Source organism: Cygnus olor, chromosome Z (assembly GCF_009769625.2).
Source record: "Cygnus olor isolate bCygOlo1 chromosome Z, bCygOlo1.pri.v2, whole genome shotgun sequence".
Taxonomy (NCBI): Eukaryota; Metazoa; Chordata; class Aves; order Anseriformes; family Anatidae; genus Cygnus; species Cygnus olor.
The window spans coordinates 42,063,804-42,080,949 of record NC_049198.1 but is presented as its reverse complement, the minus strand read 5'-3'; the positions used below and the strand labels follow the sequence as shown (position 1 = coordinate 42,080,949).

At 40.8% G+C, this 17,146-nt stretch overlaps 1 protein-coding gene across 1 annotated transcript; it reads right to left on the bottom strand.

Moving 5' to 3' along the window:
- Positions 1–518: 518 nt before the first annotated feature.
- IDNK (IDNK gluconokinase) lies at positions 519–8,342 on the bottom strand. Its single transcript, XM_040540489.1, has 5 exons — positions 8,189–8,342; positions 8,008–8,038; positions 7,542–7,628; positions 5,820–5,863; positions 519–1,546 (listed from the first exon to the last, which is right to left on the bottom strand). Exons 1-5 carry the CDS (start codon positions 8,227–8,229, stop codon positions 1,201–1,203), a joined length of 549 nt encoding a protein of 182 aa, XP_040396423.1. The 5' UTR covers positions 8,230–8,342; the 3' UTR covers positions 519–1,200.
- Between the last annotated feature and the right edge of the window lie 8,804 nt (positions 8,343–17,146).

The following is a 17,146-nucleotide window of genomic DNA, read 5'->3' as shown; positions in this document are numbered from 1 at the left end:
CTGGATCTAGTTTATTGCAGCTGAAAAAAAAAAAAGCCTAAGTATTTGATAGATGATGTGATGGAAAAGCGCTTTGCTTGTTAATGGTGTATTGGGAAAATACGAAGTCTGCATTAAAAGCAGAGGTACCACAAGAGGGTGCCATTTCTTTTATTTGTCATACTTGACTAAACTTTTATATTCTGACTAGTCACTAGGTCTCTGAAATGTGAGGCTGTTCAGAAGCACCCAGATGTCTCTTGCACTTAACTTTGATTCTGAGAGCTTGCAGTGCTCACTTATAGCACTGATAAAAGCACAGCAATTTGCATGATAAGCCACAAAGCCCTTACTATTAATACAAAATGATAAACGCTTTTCAAATAGTTAACCAGGTAAAAATTACTCCAAAGATGCTTTGAAGCATGAGTTGTGTGATTCATCAATCTTGTATTTGGTATCTTCACTGGTTGACACATCCTGTAGTTTACACTACAGGTTACACTTTTTACGTGAAAGATACTAGTTCACAGCCAATATGATGCTCCTTACACTTTACTTCTGAAGCTTTCCATACAATTGCATTTTGTACATTACTTCACAACCGTTACTTTTTTTTTTCCCCCTCACATTTTCCAACTTTGTTTTCAGTGCATGTTGTATTGAAGAGCTGATGAAGTTGCCAGCCTCCCCACTGCCCTGGGGAGGCTGGTAAGGACACAAACACAGAAGTTACAACTTGTTAAAGACCTGGCAGTGAGACCGTGGCAATGTCAGGCATGAAATTTCATCATGCATGTTCCTTTTATACTAGTAAGAAAATAAATATATTGCTTTAAATAAAGCTGTAAATTATTTCATCGCTTAATAGAAGATGTGCCTTTCTCATGTTTGACAGTAAAAATTAAAAAAAAATAATAATTCTTGTGTGCGACCCTTGATGGGATTTTCAAAAGCTGGCTCTGCTTAGATTCTAATACAGATTTTAACTTGATATGATAAGGAATTCAAACATTGCTGACAGTTTTTTAAAATTTCATATTGCATATCTTTTAAATAGCCATGATAAAAATACCAAGAGTAGTGAACCAGCTCTTAACATTGTAATTCAACTATTGGGAAAAACAAGTTGCTTTGATTAATTAAAATGCTGTTTCATAACCCTGGTATTGCCAAGTGAATTTCTGCATTTGTAATTTAGAAACTTACTCTGGAAAAGCCTTACCCTGAAAAAATGGCTTTCTCAATCTCCATCACTATTTCAGGAAGAGATTTTTCTAGACTGACAGTGATAAAGTTTTCTGGTGCTTTAGGAGGCTCTAGAGTGTCAAACTGAGACTTGAGTAGTTCCAGTGGCATGAAATGTCCTCTCCTCTTCTCCAGGCGGCGAGCAATGAGCTCTATAGGACCATCCAGGTGAACAAAGAGGATCTTCAGTGCTGTGTTTTCTTCTGGTTTCTCTGGCTGGTTGCTTTCAGTTGCAGATACTCCACTAACTAGTATGTATCTATACATTTTCTTCAGTGCTGAACAGGCCAGAACAGCATCTTGTCTAGATGATTCTTCTCTGTCAAATAGAAAAACGTATAATGTCATGGGAGACGAACCTTGTATCCTTGTAGAGGACAGCCTTGGGAGTATTGGTAGGCAAACCAATGCCACCTGCTTCCAAGTACTTGCAATTACACGTTGGCATTAGGCACTGTTAAAGTACACTTGATTTTGGAAAGTTTCTGGAGCTGGACAGTGGCCTTGGGCTAGCATGTGACAAAAAGCGGTGGAACTAGCATAACAATCTAGAAACATCTCTCAGTAAATTAATGCCCACTCCAACAAGGTACAACCAGCTGGTGTGCACATGCTAGTAATTGCTACTGCGTAAAGCCAGAGCAAGAAGAGCTTTAGGGAATACGACACTGAGGAAGCTGGCTAGACATGACGCTTTGTCAGAGTAACTTTTGAGATGATTTATTCATGCAAGGTAATTCCATACACTGTGGGAAATACGTGGCTGATGGTACCCAGCATTTGGTGTGGTTTGATTCCTCTTCAACCTACCCCTAAACGATCAATCCCGTGATCCACGAAGGGACATGGTGTACTTGGAGCAGGCTCTATGCGAAGGGCAGTTGGTGGCTGTGATAATCATCCCCTTCCTATTTGCAGTAAAGATGCAAGCAGGTGAAATGAACCATCACCACATGGAGGCAGTTGTAACCAGAGAAATACGATGTGATGAGTCACAGCCTTAGCTACTTATGTCAAGTGCCAATCTTGATGGCTTTTGGCAGGCATCTTGCCAGACTAAACCTCCCCTTCTCTACATTTCAGCTTCTAGATACTTCTGAATAGGCATCAAGTTGCCCCAAAGGTTGAGTGCCAGCAGTTCAGTAGACTTCTGCCCCATGAAACTCACAAAATCCATTCTTCTGTTTCCAACCTATTTAAAAACTAAAAGAACACCTGGTAATGGTGATAACTCAATAAGGACAAGGAGGTGGAGTGCAGCAAAATCAGCATTTGAGCATTCTAGTGCTCTCTGGAAATTCACAGAAGAGTTGAGGTTGGAAGGGGCCTCTGGAGGTCATCTGGTCCGCGTGCCCCTGTTCAAGCAGGGCCACCTACAGCAGGTTGCCCAGGACCATATCCAGACAGCTTCTGAATATGGACAGAGTCCAACACCACTGGGCAGCCTGCTGACAGTGCTCAGTCACTCTTACAGTTCTTCTCTAAGCTCAGAAGAAACATCCCATGTTTCAGTTCATGCCTACTGACTCTTGACCTGTCACTGAACACTAAAGAGTCTGGTTCTGTCTTCCTATTACAGGCCCCTGTTCAGTTATACAGGCACCTTATGAAATCCCAAGCTGCCTCTAGGCTACACAGTCCCCATTCTCTGTCTTTCTTCCTGTGGGAGATGCTCCAGTCCCTTCATCTTCATGGCCCTTTGGTGGACTCTCTCCAGTAGCTCCAGTTTGGAAAGCCCAGAACTGGACATAATACTCCAGCTGTTACCTCACCAGTGCTGGGTAGAGGGAAAGGATCACTCCTCCTTCCACCTGCTGTCAACACTCCTAAGGCAGCCCAGGATATCGTTAGCCTTCTTTGCAGCGAGGGCTCACTACTTGGTGTCCACCAGGATTTGCAGGTCCTTTCCTGCAGAGCTGGTTTCCAGCTGGATGGCCCCCAGCATGTAGTAGTAGCCCAGGCACGGGCCTCTGCACTTCTTGTTGAACTTCACAAGATCCCTGTCAGCCCACTTCTCCAGCCTGTCCAGGTCCCCCTGGATGGCAGCAGGACCACCTGGCGTATCAGACACTCCTCTCAGTGCTGGGTCATCTGCAAGCTTGCTGAGGGTATACTCTCAGACCACTAATGGAGATGCTAAGCTGGATCAGACTCAGTATTTACCCAATGAGTATACCACTAGGTACTGGCCTCCAACTAGACTTTGTGCCGCTGATACCAGCTTCTGAGCCTGGCCTTTCAGCCAGTTTTCAATCCATCTCACTGTCTACTCATCCAGCTGCTACTTCATCAGCTTCTCTGTGAGAATCCTATGCAAGACAGTGTCAAAAACCTCACTGAAGTCCTGGTTGACTATCAACTGCTCCCCCTTCATCTACTAAGCCCATAATTTCATCATAGAAGATTATCAGGTTGGTCAAGCATGACTACACCTTTGTCGACTACTCCCACGATGACTACTCCTAGTCCCTTCTCTTTTGTATGCCTGTGTCCAGAATTAGTTATTTTATCACCTTCTCAGGGATGAAGGTGAGGCTAACCAGCTTGCAGTTCCCTGCAGTTCCCCCTTCCTTTTTTCTTGAAGATAAAGTAGTTACATTTACTTTCTTCCTGTCATCAAGCACCTCTCCCAGTTGCCATGACTGTTCAAAGATCATTGAGAGTGGCATCTGCCCACTCCCTCCATGCTCATGGGTGTATCCCGTCAGGGTCTGTGGACTTATGTAAGTCCATTCTGCTCAAGTATTCTTTAACCTGTCCCTCTTCTGCTGGGAGTAAAACTTTCTTGCTCCAGACTTTTCCCACAGGTGTCTGGAGCCTGAGATTGCTGGAGAAAAAAAAATAATAATCAGTCTTGCTAGTAAAGACTAAAATGGGAAAGGCCAAGGTACAGAACACCTTCTTCATGTCCTGTGTCACTACACTCCATGCCCCAATCCAGCAGCAGACTTGCATTTTCCCTAGTCTTCCACTTAACATACCTAATAGAAGCTCTACTTGTTGCCACTGATATCCCTCACCAAATTCAGCTCCAGACAGGCACTGTCTTTCCTAACTGTGTCTCTGCATCCTCAGACAGTGTCTCTCCATTCTGCCTGGGTTACCTGTCCCTGCTTCCACCCTCTGTATGCTTCCTTATTATGTTTCAGTTTTGCCAGAAGCTCCTCGTCCCTCACAGGCCTCAGAATTTTTGCCTGACCTCCTTCTTGTTGGGATGGACTGCTCTAGAGCTTGGTGCAGGTGATTTCTGAATATTAAGGAGTTTTCCTGGGCCCATCTTTTTTCAACGGCCTAATCCCACGGGACTATTCCAAGCAGAACCCTGAAGAAGCCAAAGTAAGCTCTCCTCAAGTACGGGATTGTGTTCTTGCTTTTTGCCTGCTTTCTCCTTTCAAGAATCGAAATGCTGCCATCTCATGGTCACTGCAGCCACAGCTTCCTTTGAGCTTCACGTCCCCAACAAGCTCTTCATCCACTTGTTCTTCCCAGGCAGAAAACTTATAGCAGGCACCCTCTACAATGTCAACATATTGTTCTGCTCTTTAATCCTCACCCATAAGCTCTCAGCTGGCTCCTCATCTATCCCCAGGCAGAGCTCCATGCATCCAGGTTTTCTCTCACAAAAGGCAACTCCTGCTCCTTGGCTTCCTGGCCTGTCCTTCCTGCATCCGTCCCTCCAGCACAGCACTGCAGCCATGCCAGCCATACCTGCACCTCACCGAGTGAGTTGGACCCACCTCTCCCAAGCAGATGCTGATCCTTCAGCAGGGACCCATAGTCACAGAAACCAAAATGCTGTTGCCAACACCAGTTCTGTAACCGATTGCTGGCATGCAGTATCAACGTCTTCCTTCTTATACCGTTTTCCTTCAAAGGAGAGATGGAGGAGAACACCAGCTGGGCCCCCATGCCCCTGGTTCCTCTTTACAAAGCAGGCTTCTTAGGGGTTTAGCATAACACACTGAATTAAAGCAAGATGTAAATAAAGTATTCCAGTTTAAAGCTACATATTTTTACTATTCTCATTTTTAAGTTTAAGAAAACTTCCCTTGAATTATCTTTGTCTCTGAATAGTTGAGGCAAGGTAATTTGAGCTTAGGAAGTACATAATTATTAAAATTCATAGTTGAATAAAGAGTTTGTCACCTGATTGAAACCTCTGAGTATATCTTTTAACTATCAAATGCCTAAGCATTTTGGACTGTATCTCACTATTACTAAAAATATTTTAGAAAATTTTTATCCTATTATTAGTGTATTCTGTGGCTATGCCCATTGTAAGTAGCCAACGTCAGGTTTATTATCAAACCAGATCCTTGAAATGATCTACAGACAATAGAAAAACAACTATCATAAACAACGATTTTCCCAGGGATTCCCCATAACCCCAGATTCAGGGAGTAGCTCACCCTTTGCAATTATTATGACACCTTAGATTAGTGAAAATAGAATGCTTTTACTAGCTGCAAAAGTTCTTACACTATCACAAACATTTCTGTTTTGGAATACAATGGGGAAAATACTTATTGTTGAGGTGGGAGGATTTTATTTTATCTTTAACCTGAATTCCTTAAATCTAGAGGTTCTCTTACCTCCTTAGTATATCATGCAATGTACAAAGCCATGGAATCCTGTCCTAGAAACAAAATAAGTTAGTTCAAAATTGTTTGGGAAATTGATTTGAAAGAATCACTTTTAACATTGGGAGCATTTCACTAGAGGTGAAAATTAGCATTAAAATTTATGGCAAGTTCAGTTTACATTCTCTTTCTTACTAATGTAGATTTGCTACCACTGCCTGAACGCTAAGAAGTGCAAGGCATCTTATCAGTATGGTATTTTTACGGGAATAGTACCTGTTACATTACAAATACTTAGGTGTATCTGATGGAAGTAATATGTATTTACATATAGCATGCACCTCATAAGCCTTTGAAGGACAGTCAAATTCTCTCTTGCTTGTATTACACAATTTACTTTTATTTTTCTACTATTTCTATTTCTATTTCTATTATACAATTCAAATACTAAGTCTGCTGTAAGATACCAGCTTTCACTGCTTGAATGGTTATTTCTTTTTCCTTATGTCTTGACATACACATGCAATACTTCAGGTCAGAGTTGAGGCTTTCAGGAACTACTCCAAGGCATCAAAACAGACCTAACTGTACTTATCTGCAATAACTTAATTATATCATTTTTATGTCAGTAGCAATCAAAAGTAAATGTACTCATAGCCACAATTTTGCAACACCTTTGCTCAGTAGATTGGCAAAGGCAATGCGAGTGATTGGTAGTTTTCTTAGTATAATCTGATTTTAGGCCTTAAGCTCCCAGCAACATTTGTCATACCAACTGAGCATTAAACTATTGCTCCCATTTCATCTTTCAGTGTAGCTACTACTGGGTGGGCGCAACAAATGAAAACATGGACACATAAACGCAACAATTTTTTGTTGCTTTCATTAGAAAATCACTTCCCGCTAGCATTCAAGAAAGCCCTTATGATTTTGCACCACTGATGTTTCAAAAGAGATACTTCCCCCTTGCTTGGCACCATACACCAATAACCACTGGTCATCCAACTGTGCAGTGCCACTTTACATGACACAAATAGCTTTTATGAACTTCCAAACAGATTAAAGTGTATAATAAGTACCTAGAATATTATCTTCAGTCTAAAGAGAGTGTTTTGAACAACTCTCTAGTTCAGCCTTACATGTCTAAAGATTTCCTACAAAAAGTTCGAGAGGTGTCTTGTTGTAGCTTTTCTAATTTACTTGAGACTCTGAACTTGTAAGTATTGTTTGTAAAACGAAGCTTGATCATTTTGGCATGTTTAGGCTGAACAACAGGCTGAAGGGGAGGAAACGCATTTTAAGTAATCGCACATAAAACAGAAATTTACAGCGTAGTCTCTACAGTAGTTGAGATTGATGTACTTCAGTAGAGAAACAGGAAGACCCTTTCCTGTCTTTGTGTTTTTAATTCAAAGCAGAAGCATGTAATCTAAAGCTGCAGTTCTATATGCTGATGTACAGGAAAGATTTCTGATAAATCCTGAATCAGCATACTATTTGCTTTGTTAACTTTTTTTTTTTTTTTTTTTTTTTTTTTAATGCAGAATACTTTGTAACATAAAAAGGCACTCTCTCTTATTAACTGCAGACCTACACATTCAACCTATGTTTATAGTCAGCCTAGTTTACGTGAAACACAACCTATTTTAATGTGATTTGCCAGAGGTTTTGCAAAAAGGTCAGATTTTGCAAAGAGGTCTTGATGACTATTCTTTCACAATTCATACAAATTACCTCGTCATTTAGTGGTATTCCTGATGCCATCTTCTTTTTATTCTCTGAAGAATGGTAATCATCTGCATCATAGAATTTCCATCCCAGCTAGGAAAAAGAAATGAGTGTGGGTCATTCAGCCAAAGCAGACTAGCTAATAGGGATCCCAGAATTTAACAGGACGACACCCAAAAATTATCGTCCTCTTACACCACAGCATGAATCACCATTTATGCAATGATGTTTATCCCTACAATCAAGTCAGCTCGGTAACAGCAAGAGCTGGTGATAATGGCTGTTGTTAATAGACTATACTGCATTGGTGGTGGGCACCCAATTCACGTTTGGCGACGAGGGAGACTGAACCCTGAAGTTACAGCTGTCACACCAGCTTTAGGTAGTAGCTGTCTGTGAGCCACAGGCTGCCGGATGGAGTGAGAACAGGCTTTCTGGTCAGAAGCAATGCCAAAAACAACCCCCGTCGTACCTTTGCTGCCAAACGCGACCCAACCGTGGTCCTGCAAGAAAGCACAGCGAGTTCGTTACCTGAGGGGCCGGGACCGCGGCCGGAGGGCCCCGGGGCAGGTCTCCCCCCGCTGTCCCCGCCCTGCCACCCCGAGGCGCGGGGTGACGGTGCCCCGCGGCCGGCCCCGCCGCCCGGTACCTACTTCCCCGAGCCGCTCACTCCCATGACCACGACCAGCACCATGGCCAGACCCGCCGCGGGCCGGGACCGGGACCTGGGGCCGGAGCTGAGACCGGGACCGGCCTTCCCTCCGCCGCCGGCCCGCCCCCGGCTCCGGCAGGGCGGCACCGCGGCGGGGCGGCGCTGCTCGGTCCCGCCCCAGGGCGGGAGCCCGGCCCGGCCCGGTGCTGCTGGGTTCAGGGCCCCGCTGGGAGGGGGCGGCCTTGCGCCGCTCCTCAGGCCCGGCCGGGCTCTGCGTTTCTGGTAGTTCCTACCACGGCCCTCTTTTCAGTATCTATCAGGCTTGTAAAGCATGCATCCGTGTCTGTTGGATACCCCCTTGCTCATAAACCTCTGCCTCCAAGCCTTAATTCACCTCTAACCTGTGCCGCGGTCAGCTCCGCTATCCTAGTTCCTTTCAGGTTTCACGGATTCACGTTTTTTAAATGGCCAAAACCTCCCTGGCCACGGACAGGTTGTGCCAGGGGGCGCGGCGGTGGCGTTGGTGGAAGCTGCTCCACCTGGCGGCTCCGTGAGGGCACTGGAGATGTATGCCTGCTTCACTGTGAGGCAAAACGAAACACAGCACAACACAACACAACACAACACAACACAACACAACACAACACAACACAACACCCTGATGTTGCTTGTGGACCTCTGTTTTGAAATGTCACCACGAGGATTCACATTGTATGTCTGTATCTTCAAAGGTCGCCTCTTGCAGCGCTGTCTCTGAAGGCAGACAGTCACCACTTTCCTATCTGGCTGGGTTTCAGCTTCTTATCTCCAAGTACCACGAAATATCCTAGGTGGAGAAATTGCTGCCTGCAGCTAGTGCTGCAGCAAGGAATGCAGCGTAGCCCTGGGTAGGAATAACAGATACGCGTGTGTGAGAAAGGATTGGGTGGAGGCCTCTCTGTGAAAACTGCTGCAGTCTAAATGGAGAGTGTGGATGACAAATGACAAGAACACGACTGGAGCAATTATTTTTGTTTTCTTCTCTCTTTTTTTTTTTTTTTAATTATTTATTTATTTATTTATTTTGCAAGTGTTGCAGTAGGAATATATCCCAGGTACAGGTGGGGAGGGAGCAACACCTCTTTGTGGAGTCTGCAGCTCACACTCTGCACTGATGGCCTGTGCATGCACACCAGAGACACTGCATTTATTCCTCTTGCACAGACCATCCATGCCATGCATAAATGGCAGAGTTGCTTTGCTAGTGCACAGTGGGCACAGCAGGGACTTATGGAGTTTGGCAGGTTGGTCTAAGCTGGCATTTCTGGGATGTCTGGAAACTCCAGTCCAAAGAAGGTAGGTAGGTACATAGATAGATAGATAGACAGACAGAGAGACAGTCAGCTTTCAGGTAGCAAAAGTGGTTATGATCAACCGAGCTTGGACATCTCGTATTCCTAACAGAGGGAAAGGCTAGCAGGTGGCCAGAGTAGATGGCCTGACATGGAGGCATTGGAAAGGGTGGAAGTATCCAGGAAAAGACTGTGACACTGGTTGGACACCAAGGATGATTGTATTGTATTGAATGTTCTGTATGAGTAAGCTGCAAATGTCTTAGAGGCCGCAGTTGCCAATGTTAAGTGCTACATAGGAAGTATGCTCTTTATGTTACAGGTACTGAATTGTTCCATAATGGGAAATAGTGCTAATTCTAAATAAATCGCTGTAGTGTTTCTCATCCAGCCATTATTGTTTGGCATCTATCTCAAGTTTCTGTGTGAGAAATTGTGTTTTGAAATATGAAAAGAGATGTTAAATGAACATGTTTAATGATATAATTAATTACACTGATTCAGCCAGTTAGATTTAACTCTTCCTGTCCAAAATTCACCTAATGTTATCATAATGGTTTACTGCTGTCACAGGTGTAGGTAGACAGAAGACTGCTTTTATTTTTCTTTAATAAACAAAGTCTGTTTAATGGGCATTGCAACAACAAAAGACATTTATTGAAATATTTTTGAGAGTTGAGTTTATGGGAAAATATCTCCGTGTTTTAATTACCTACATTGGATTTCTATTTATTTTTATTTTTTATCCTGTTAAGGAAAGGCTCTCTAGGTGGTTGCAAAATGAATAGGTTCATGACACTGAACATCAGAAAAAAACACAACAGAACACACTATATTTACATAAGAGATCATATAGTGGTGCTGATTCTTAACAAAATATGTTACACGTGTTTCTTTACTAGACTTTTAAGTTTATTCCACTTCTGAAGAAGTAAAAATATTAAACTAATATCAGTTAAGCAGATTATATCACTAGCTTCACAAATAGAAACCTTTTTCCCAAATGAAGAAGATTCCGTCAATCCTAGTTTCTAAAGCTAAAATGGATAATGTGACTTTTTGTGAATCCAGCCTCAGAAGAAATTCTGAGAAAGTACACTAAGTATCCCAGTCAGCATGATTTTTTTTTCTTTGCAGAGCACTTCAGAAATTTTATGAATGATGGATGCCATTTTTCCACGTTATCTGTCTCTGACCATTTAACTGAGGCTTCACATACCTCTTATGACTTTTTTAACAAAACCAGAACCTTCCAAGTTATTAGGCTATCACCCAAGCAGCCAGTCCTCAAATTACTGGCAGACCACAATGATTCCTTTAAGGTGTCCAGTGACTGAATGCAAATTATGCTTTAATAGCAATATGATTGTGCTAAAGTAATTGAATTTTCCTGGCATCTTTTCAGTTTCTTGGCTGATTAATTGTGAGGTAGTGGGAAATGTTTCATTCAAATGAGAATGCTTTATCCAAATGAACAAACTTGAAAATACTTGTGGTCATATTTGCCCTGGAAACATTATCACTATTGCTATTCCCACTCCCAGAATTAAAATCTTAATTGCTCTGTCATAACAATCTTTGAGATTTTGTTAACATCACAAGCAACTGACTACTGCACCTACAGTGCACACTCAACTGGTTTTGTAACCAAATTATCACCATTTTACCTGGTAAAATCAAGTAAGTTTACTTGATTACTGCAAAACAGAAAACACTTGTTTTTCCTTCTGACAGCTTTTTTTCATAATGTATAACCTTACATCTTATAGAGAAGCTCCATGTGAAGCTGGCATGATGTCATCTGGCAGATATTTTTTGTATCAGTATATTTGCAGGAAGCCTTCCATGGAGTTCTCTTTTACATAAGCCTGGGCTAAACGACCATGAGAATGCATTCAGAGGGCTGCGCGAGCAGCTGTGCACTGTGCAGATACTGCAGGGAGGGTAAAAGGAGAGGGAGAAAACTAATCAAATTGTACAGACACAGGATCCTATAGGCAATGTGAGGTTACAAGAAGGCAATTATATTCAGACTTCCCTCTGGTACGGTTAATTTTATTTGTGCAAATATAATTCATGTTAATAGTCAACCGGACAGCTGACCGGATAAAACTCAGGCAAAAGGTTGTCTTAACAAAATCGTGTCGTGTATGCTTCAGTGTCCATTTAAGATGTGTTTAATTAAGTTGTAGGTCCACTAAGATATTGGGATTCTTTGGTTTGAGAGAATGAGGATTTCCCTTCCAGTCTACTCTAGTTGCAGACAATAAGTAATTTTTTCATTTTTTCTTTCTTATCAGTAACATGGAGGAGCTTCATTTTAGTCTTTGTTGTTTATTGACATATGCGTATCTTAGGAAATTTATTCTGACGCTGTTGGCATGGGTGCCTTCTCTCTACTATTTAAAATTCTTGTTATCTCCAATGTTGGCAGAATACGTAACTTGATTCTGAAGCTTTGATGTAGTTATACAGATAAGCTGCGTGGTTTCATGAATTCCAAGGTACATTCACATAATCGAAACAGGAGACAGTGGAATGTAAATATCTTCCAATGTTTTATTTACAATGTTTAGTAACAGGTGAAATTATGACGTAATATTGAAGAATAAACAGTCAAGAATCTTAAAAAGACAAAAACACAAGAATGCCTATCAGAAAACCCATCACATGTTTCTAGCTCCTGAAGACTATTCCAGATAATGTATTTTACAATACTCACTTTTAAAATTACATTTATTGTCTATTTTATGGCATTTTGGAATATTACCAGACATTTTCTAAACCTCTCTGCTTTGACTAATTGTTCAATACTGATGGTGTGGAAGTCAATAAAGCATTATCATCTACTTAAATTAATTGCTTAATTTTAGAGAACTGTAACGTAAAATATACATTAGAGAATTCTAGCTTTTCTGGAAGTATGCTTATTTACTCTTTGTGTGTCCTTTCCAGGGATGCTTGGAAAGGTCTGTTTTGTATTCAGAATATTGGAAAATATAAAGTGAAAAGAAATGCAAAGTAAAAAAGGAAAAAGTGCCTTTTTTTTTTTTCCCTATAAAGCACGCTCATCCTGTTGAACATATTGCAATGAAATGGAGAACTACTATAAAAGTGCACAGGCTTCTTAACACTTGTCAGGAACATCCAGCATCGTGGATATCTATTTCTTATAAAAGTGAGCTCAGATACATCGGGTAATCTCAACTTCTTGAATCTTAAAGAGGAAAAAGATTGATTTCCAAGCAGCTAATGTTCAAAATTACTTTTATGGGTTTAAAATAAATCCTGTATATATATTGACTGTAAACACAATGTAAAGAGTGTTAATATGATATGTTCACCGTAAGAAGTGTTAGTGAAAGAGCTTTTACTGTTAATCACAATTAGTCCTCATTATGAAGTAAACCAGCTTCAAACTTTGTATGTATAAATCAAAACTATACAAACAATTTTCAATTTGTTCTATGTAATGCAAAATAAGTCAATGCATTGTCTAAAGTTCTTTCCTTTTGGTCACGTACTAAATATCCACATGGGAGGTTGAAAAGCACTCGGTACAAAGTGGATCTCAGTGCCCAACAGGATTTACTGACACTGAGAATTCAGCAATTTGAGATCAGTGAATCAAACTAAAGCTGTTGCAGGAGTTAAAAATCACAAAGAATTTGTACATGCTACCTCATTCCATTTTTTCGTACTGAAGTGCAGTGCCATAGGGTATGTTGTGCACGAAATGTGAGTTGTAAATAGCTTTTCTTTTATTTCTGGGTTGCAGGACAAAAAACGCAGGTAAAAGGGAATGGGAGTAACTTCACTGAGTAGCTTCTGTGTTCTCAACTTGCCTGTGAAGCTGAAGGAAGGACAAAGTTACTTGATCTAGTTACACGTAAAAGAATGCAATACTTTATAATCTGTTACAATGTGTACATGCCTGTGCATGCCAGAATTCAATGATTTTTGTATAGAGAAGCCTAAGAAAACATTGATTTGCAGTTTAATACACATGATTCTAAACACAGAAGCTATTGCTAATTGCTTTTTATTTTTCCAGCAACAACACAGGAAATACTGTACTATGTTTACACAATGGCTAGTCAACTCAATTTTAAGAAAGCCATTGTAAACACACGGTGGAAGTCTAGTTGTCTTTTTACTGGATAGTTCCATAGGTTTTGAAAACATCTTAATATTATGGGCTGTGAACACAAAGTAAGTTTTTTGATGTCACCCCTTTAAGAGTCTTGCCAAACTTAATTGAATATAGGAAGTCAAAGTCTATTTTCCCACATAAAAATTTCTCCACATGACCTGTCCAAAATCAGTGCATTAACATAAGGATTCCTGGGAAGTGCTCAACAATCAAAATCTGTCTGAAAGCTTGAGGTTATAAAATAACACGCTATTTATCTGCCATGTTGAGAGTGTGGAAAAAAATTGGGAAAATTACACTCTTTTCAGTCCACAGTAGCAACCACAGCTGCAATAGTGGAATTCAAAAGTGGCTGTCAAAGCCAAGGGGTTATATCTGATGCTTTTGTGCTCCTCTGGAGCAGAGTCAGGAAAATAACTGCATCTTTGTGCTTGGGTGTGGAAGGCTGCACAGAATGCTCACGGTGAGCGCACAGCTACTGCTAGCAGGCCAGATGTGTGATCTTGAGCAATCTCAGTGTTATTGCAAAGGCAGACTGGAGATAAAGACTGCAGACTTATGGGAAGAATTTATTTTCTTTAGTCTCTTAAAAAATAAACCGAGCATAGCTGAAGAGGACATCAGCAGAGCTCTATTGGTTTTATTCCAGTCTAAATGAGATTAAAACCAGCTTCTCCCAGATTACTTTCTCACTTTGAAAGCTTCTCATCTCTACTGGAATTATGGCTTCCGCAACAGATTTATTATTTTAACTTCTCATCTTGTACTTGTCCTCTAACTCTTAGAGTGTAAAAGTTTTGTATTGTATATTTCAGTATGGCTTTACAATAGCAACAGTGTACTCCAATGTGGAACCATTAGTTTTGAAAGCACTCAAGGCATTATGAAAATGTAGCCACCTGCTGGCTTTTGAAGGTGGAAAGGCAAAAATAAAAACCTTAAAATGTTTCTCCTAAAAGTGAGTCTAAATGACAATTATTGAGCAGTTAGCAGTAAGTGCTTTTGAAGTGTGCTCTCTTATTTTGTCTGATGTCTTTTTGCATTTGCTTTGTCCACATCTCTTTCCTGAATAGTCAAGCCTTCATTCTGCAATCATTTACAAGCATACTCTTACGCCACAGAGCCTCTCACAAGTTTAGCAACAAAGGTAACTAAATCTAAATCCTATCCTTATTAGCTTTTGCATAATTAAAGACTCAAATCAATAAGAAGCAATGGTCCTTAAAGCAATTTGGAAAGGAATTAATGACAAAAGTCAGAAGCTATAAAGAGAGCTGTATCAGAAACTGAATATTGTTGCATATGATTTTTTAAAAATCAAGGTGCTACTTACTTGAATAACAGATTCCAGTTAGATGCTGGCAAGATTAGCAAACTTGAAATACCTGTTGCATATGGCATGCATTCTTCCTGTACTCCTTAATTTGTTCTCAGAATATACAAGGAACCTGATTTATATGCAAAGGAGAAGCTTTATTTTCTGGACTTTAATGTGATTTAAACCTGATTACCTATCCAGGGCCCAACTTTGAGGATCATTCCAGCTTGGAAAAGTGCTTTATGCACATTTGAAGTTAGACAACTATCAGTAAAGACAAGGTATGTAAAATTCAAATTGCATGACAGGAGTATTAAAAAGGAGAATAACACAAAAGACGAAAAGGAACAATAAAATGGCCCAAACTCATCTAAGTACTTTCAGCTGTTTGAAAATGCTTGTGCAGTGGCCATGGAAGCAGAACGTTATTGCAAGCCAGTGCTGCACAGCAGCAGTCATATTGTACCCTGTAACCAGAGCAGTAGAAAAGAAAACACCAGATAAGTGGGTGTTACTTGTGTGGTATGTGTTACAGTGTACTCAGTAAGCAAGGCTTGGAGGGTGATGAGAGCTCTTCAAAGCCTGTCTCTGAGGAGGTTAGCTGGACTGGCCATCTGGTAACTTGTGTTGCTGCAGTTTTTACTTATTTTATAACTAGTGTTAGTGTTACAGTAATGATCAACTTTCAGTCTTGTTTTTATCCTCCTAGCAACACTAAAATTCATTCATTGAAAATAGTTGACTTTTATTTTGAATCGGAGCCTTATTACATGATCGTTTAGATAAGTACTTTTAACAGGAGGAACAATTCCTGCTGTAGCCTTTTCTTCATTTGCCAACAGTGTCTGCAGACATACCTCTACATTAGTTTTTTTAATGGGCAAATGCAGTATGACATGTATTGCCGTATTCTTCATCTCTGCACAGAAACAGACAGGAAAGCAGAGCTCTGGTTTTCAGCTTGGTCCACAGATGCGGAGTACCTTTATTTGTATTATTAAGTCACAGGTAGAATTACTTTTTTTTTTTTTTTTTTTTTTTTTTATTTCATCATAGACCAGTGAGGTACATGGATGTGGTAGCTACCTTTGCGTTCAGCAAGAGACAATCAGGTTTCTTTAGGTAATGAATTAGCTACAGACATCTGATGCCACCAGTTTTTTTACATGTAAACTGTGTTAGTCTTCCAGTGGTGTGAGGGGCAAGGTCTCTCTGGGGCTCTTAAAAAGTGTGGAAATTTGTTGCATTGCTTGTCTGAAAGCAGCCGTAGAAAGCTAATAGTGAGAGCAGTATTTGGGAACAGAGTCCTCAGAGAAAAGAGAAGGACGGTACAGGAAACTATAAGAGAGTACACTGACTGCTGTAGTTTTCCTGACAATTATATTACAAAAACAGGACTATATGTTCTCTGAAAAGGGAGTGTACCAAAGAAATGTTTCAGTCCCCACTGGTAGGGACGTCTTCGTAAGTCTTAGGACCCGGTGAACTGTGATAATCGTCTCACTGACTTTGTACACTCTGAGCCAAAGGCTCTGAGCTGACATTTACCCTCACGGTAGCTGGCTTGAGCGGATTAAAATCAGTGGAAAGTTTGTTCCAGTAAGCAACTTTCAAACATGATGTTTCCGATATGGTTTAACTCAGATAAATGCTGATAAATACTTGTGCTTGCAGGTGACATCTGCAGGAAGTTTACTAAGAAGTTTGCACAGTAAATTCAACCTGTCCCTCTCTGCGGGAATGGAGCATTGAAATGCTTTTTTCAGCATTTCCTGAATCTCTGCAGAGATTGCTAAGCTTCAGCAGTGGAAGAAAGTGCATTCTTCTGACTCGCCCACTTTGAGCCATGTGTGTGACTGTAGGTGAGGAGTGCCATGAAGGCAGCGGTACGTCCCTGCTGGTTTCTTTCTGCTGGTGTAGCTGTGGCCGATTATTTCACTTATAGCTCTGCAGTTTTAGTGGATTTGCGAGATCGTGCTTGACTCACAATAAATGTTTCCTTCGTAATGCAAGCATGAGAATCCTGGGTACGTTGGTGCCTCTGTCAGATAAAGTGATCTTTTACAGATCTCATTCATACAATGAACTTGTAATGTTTTTGGAATATAATAGGAAGTAGAAACCCTACGTGAATTAAAGTTTCAGCTTCTGGATCAA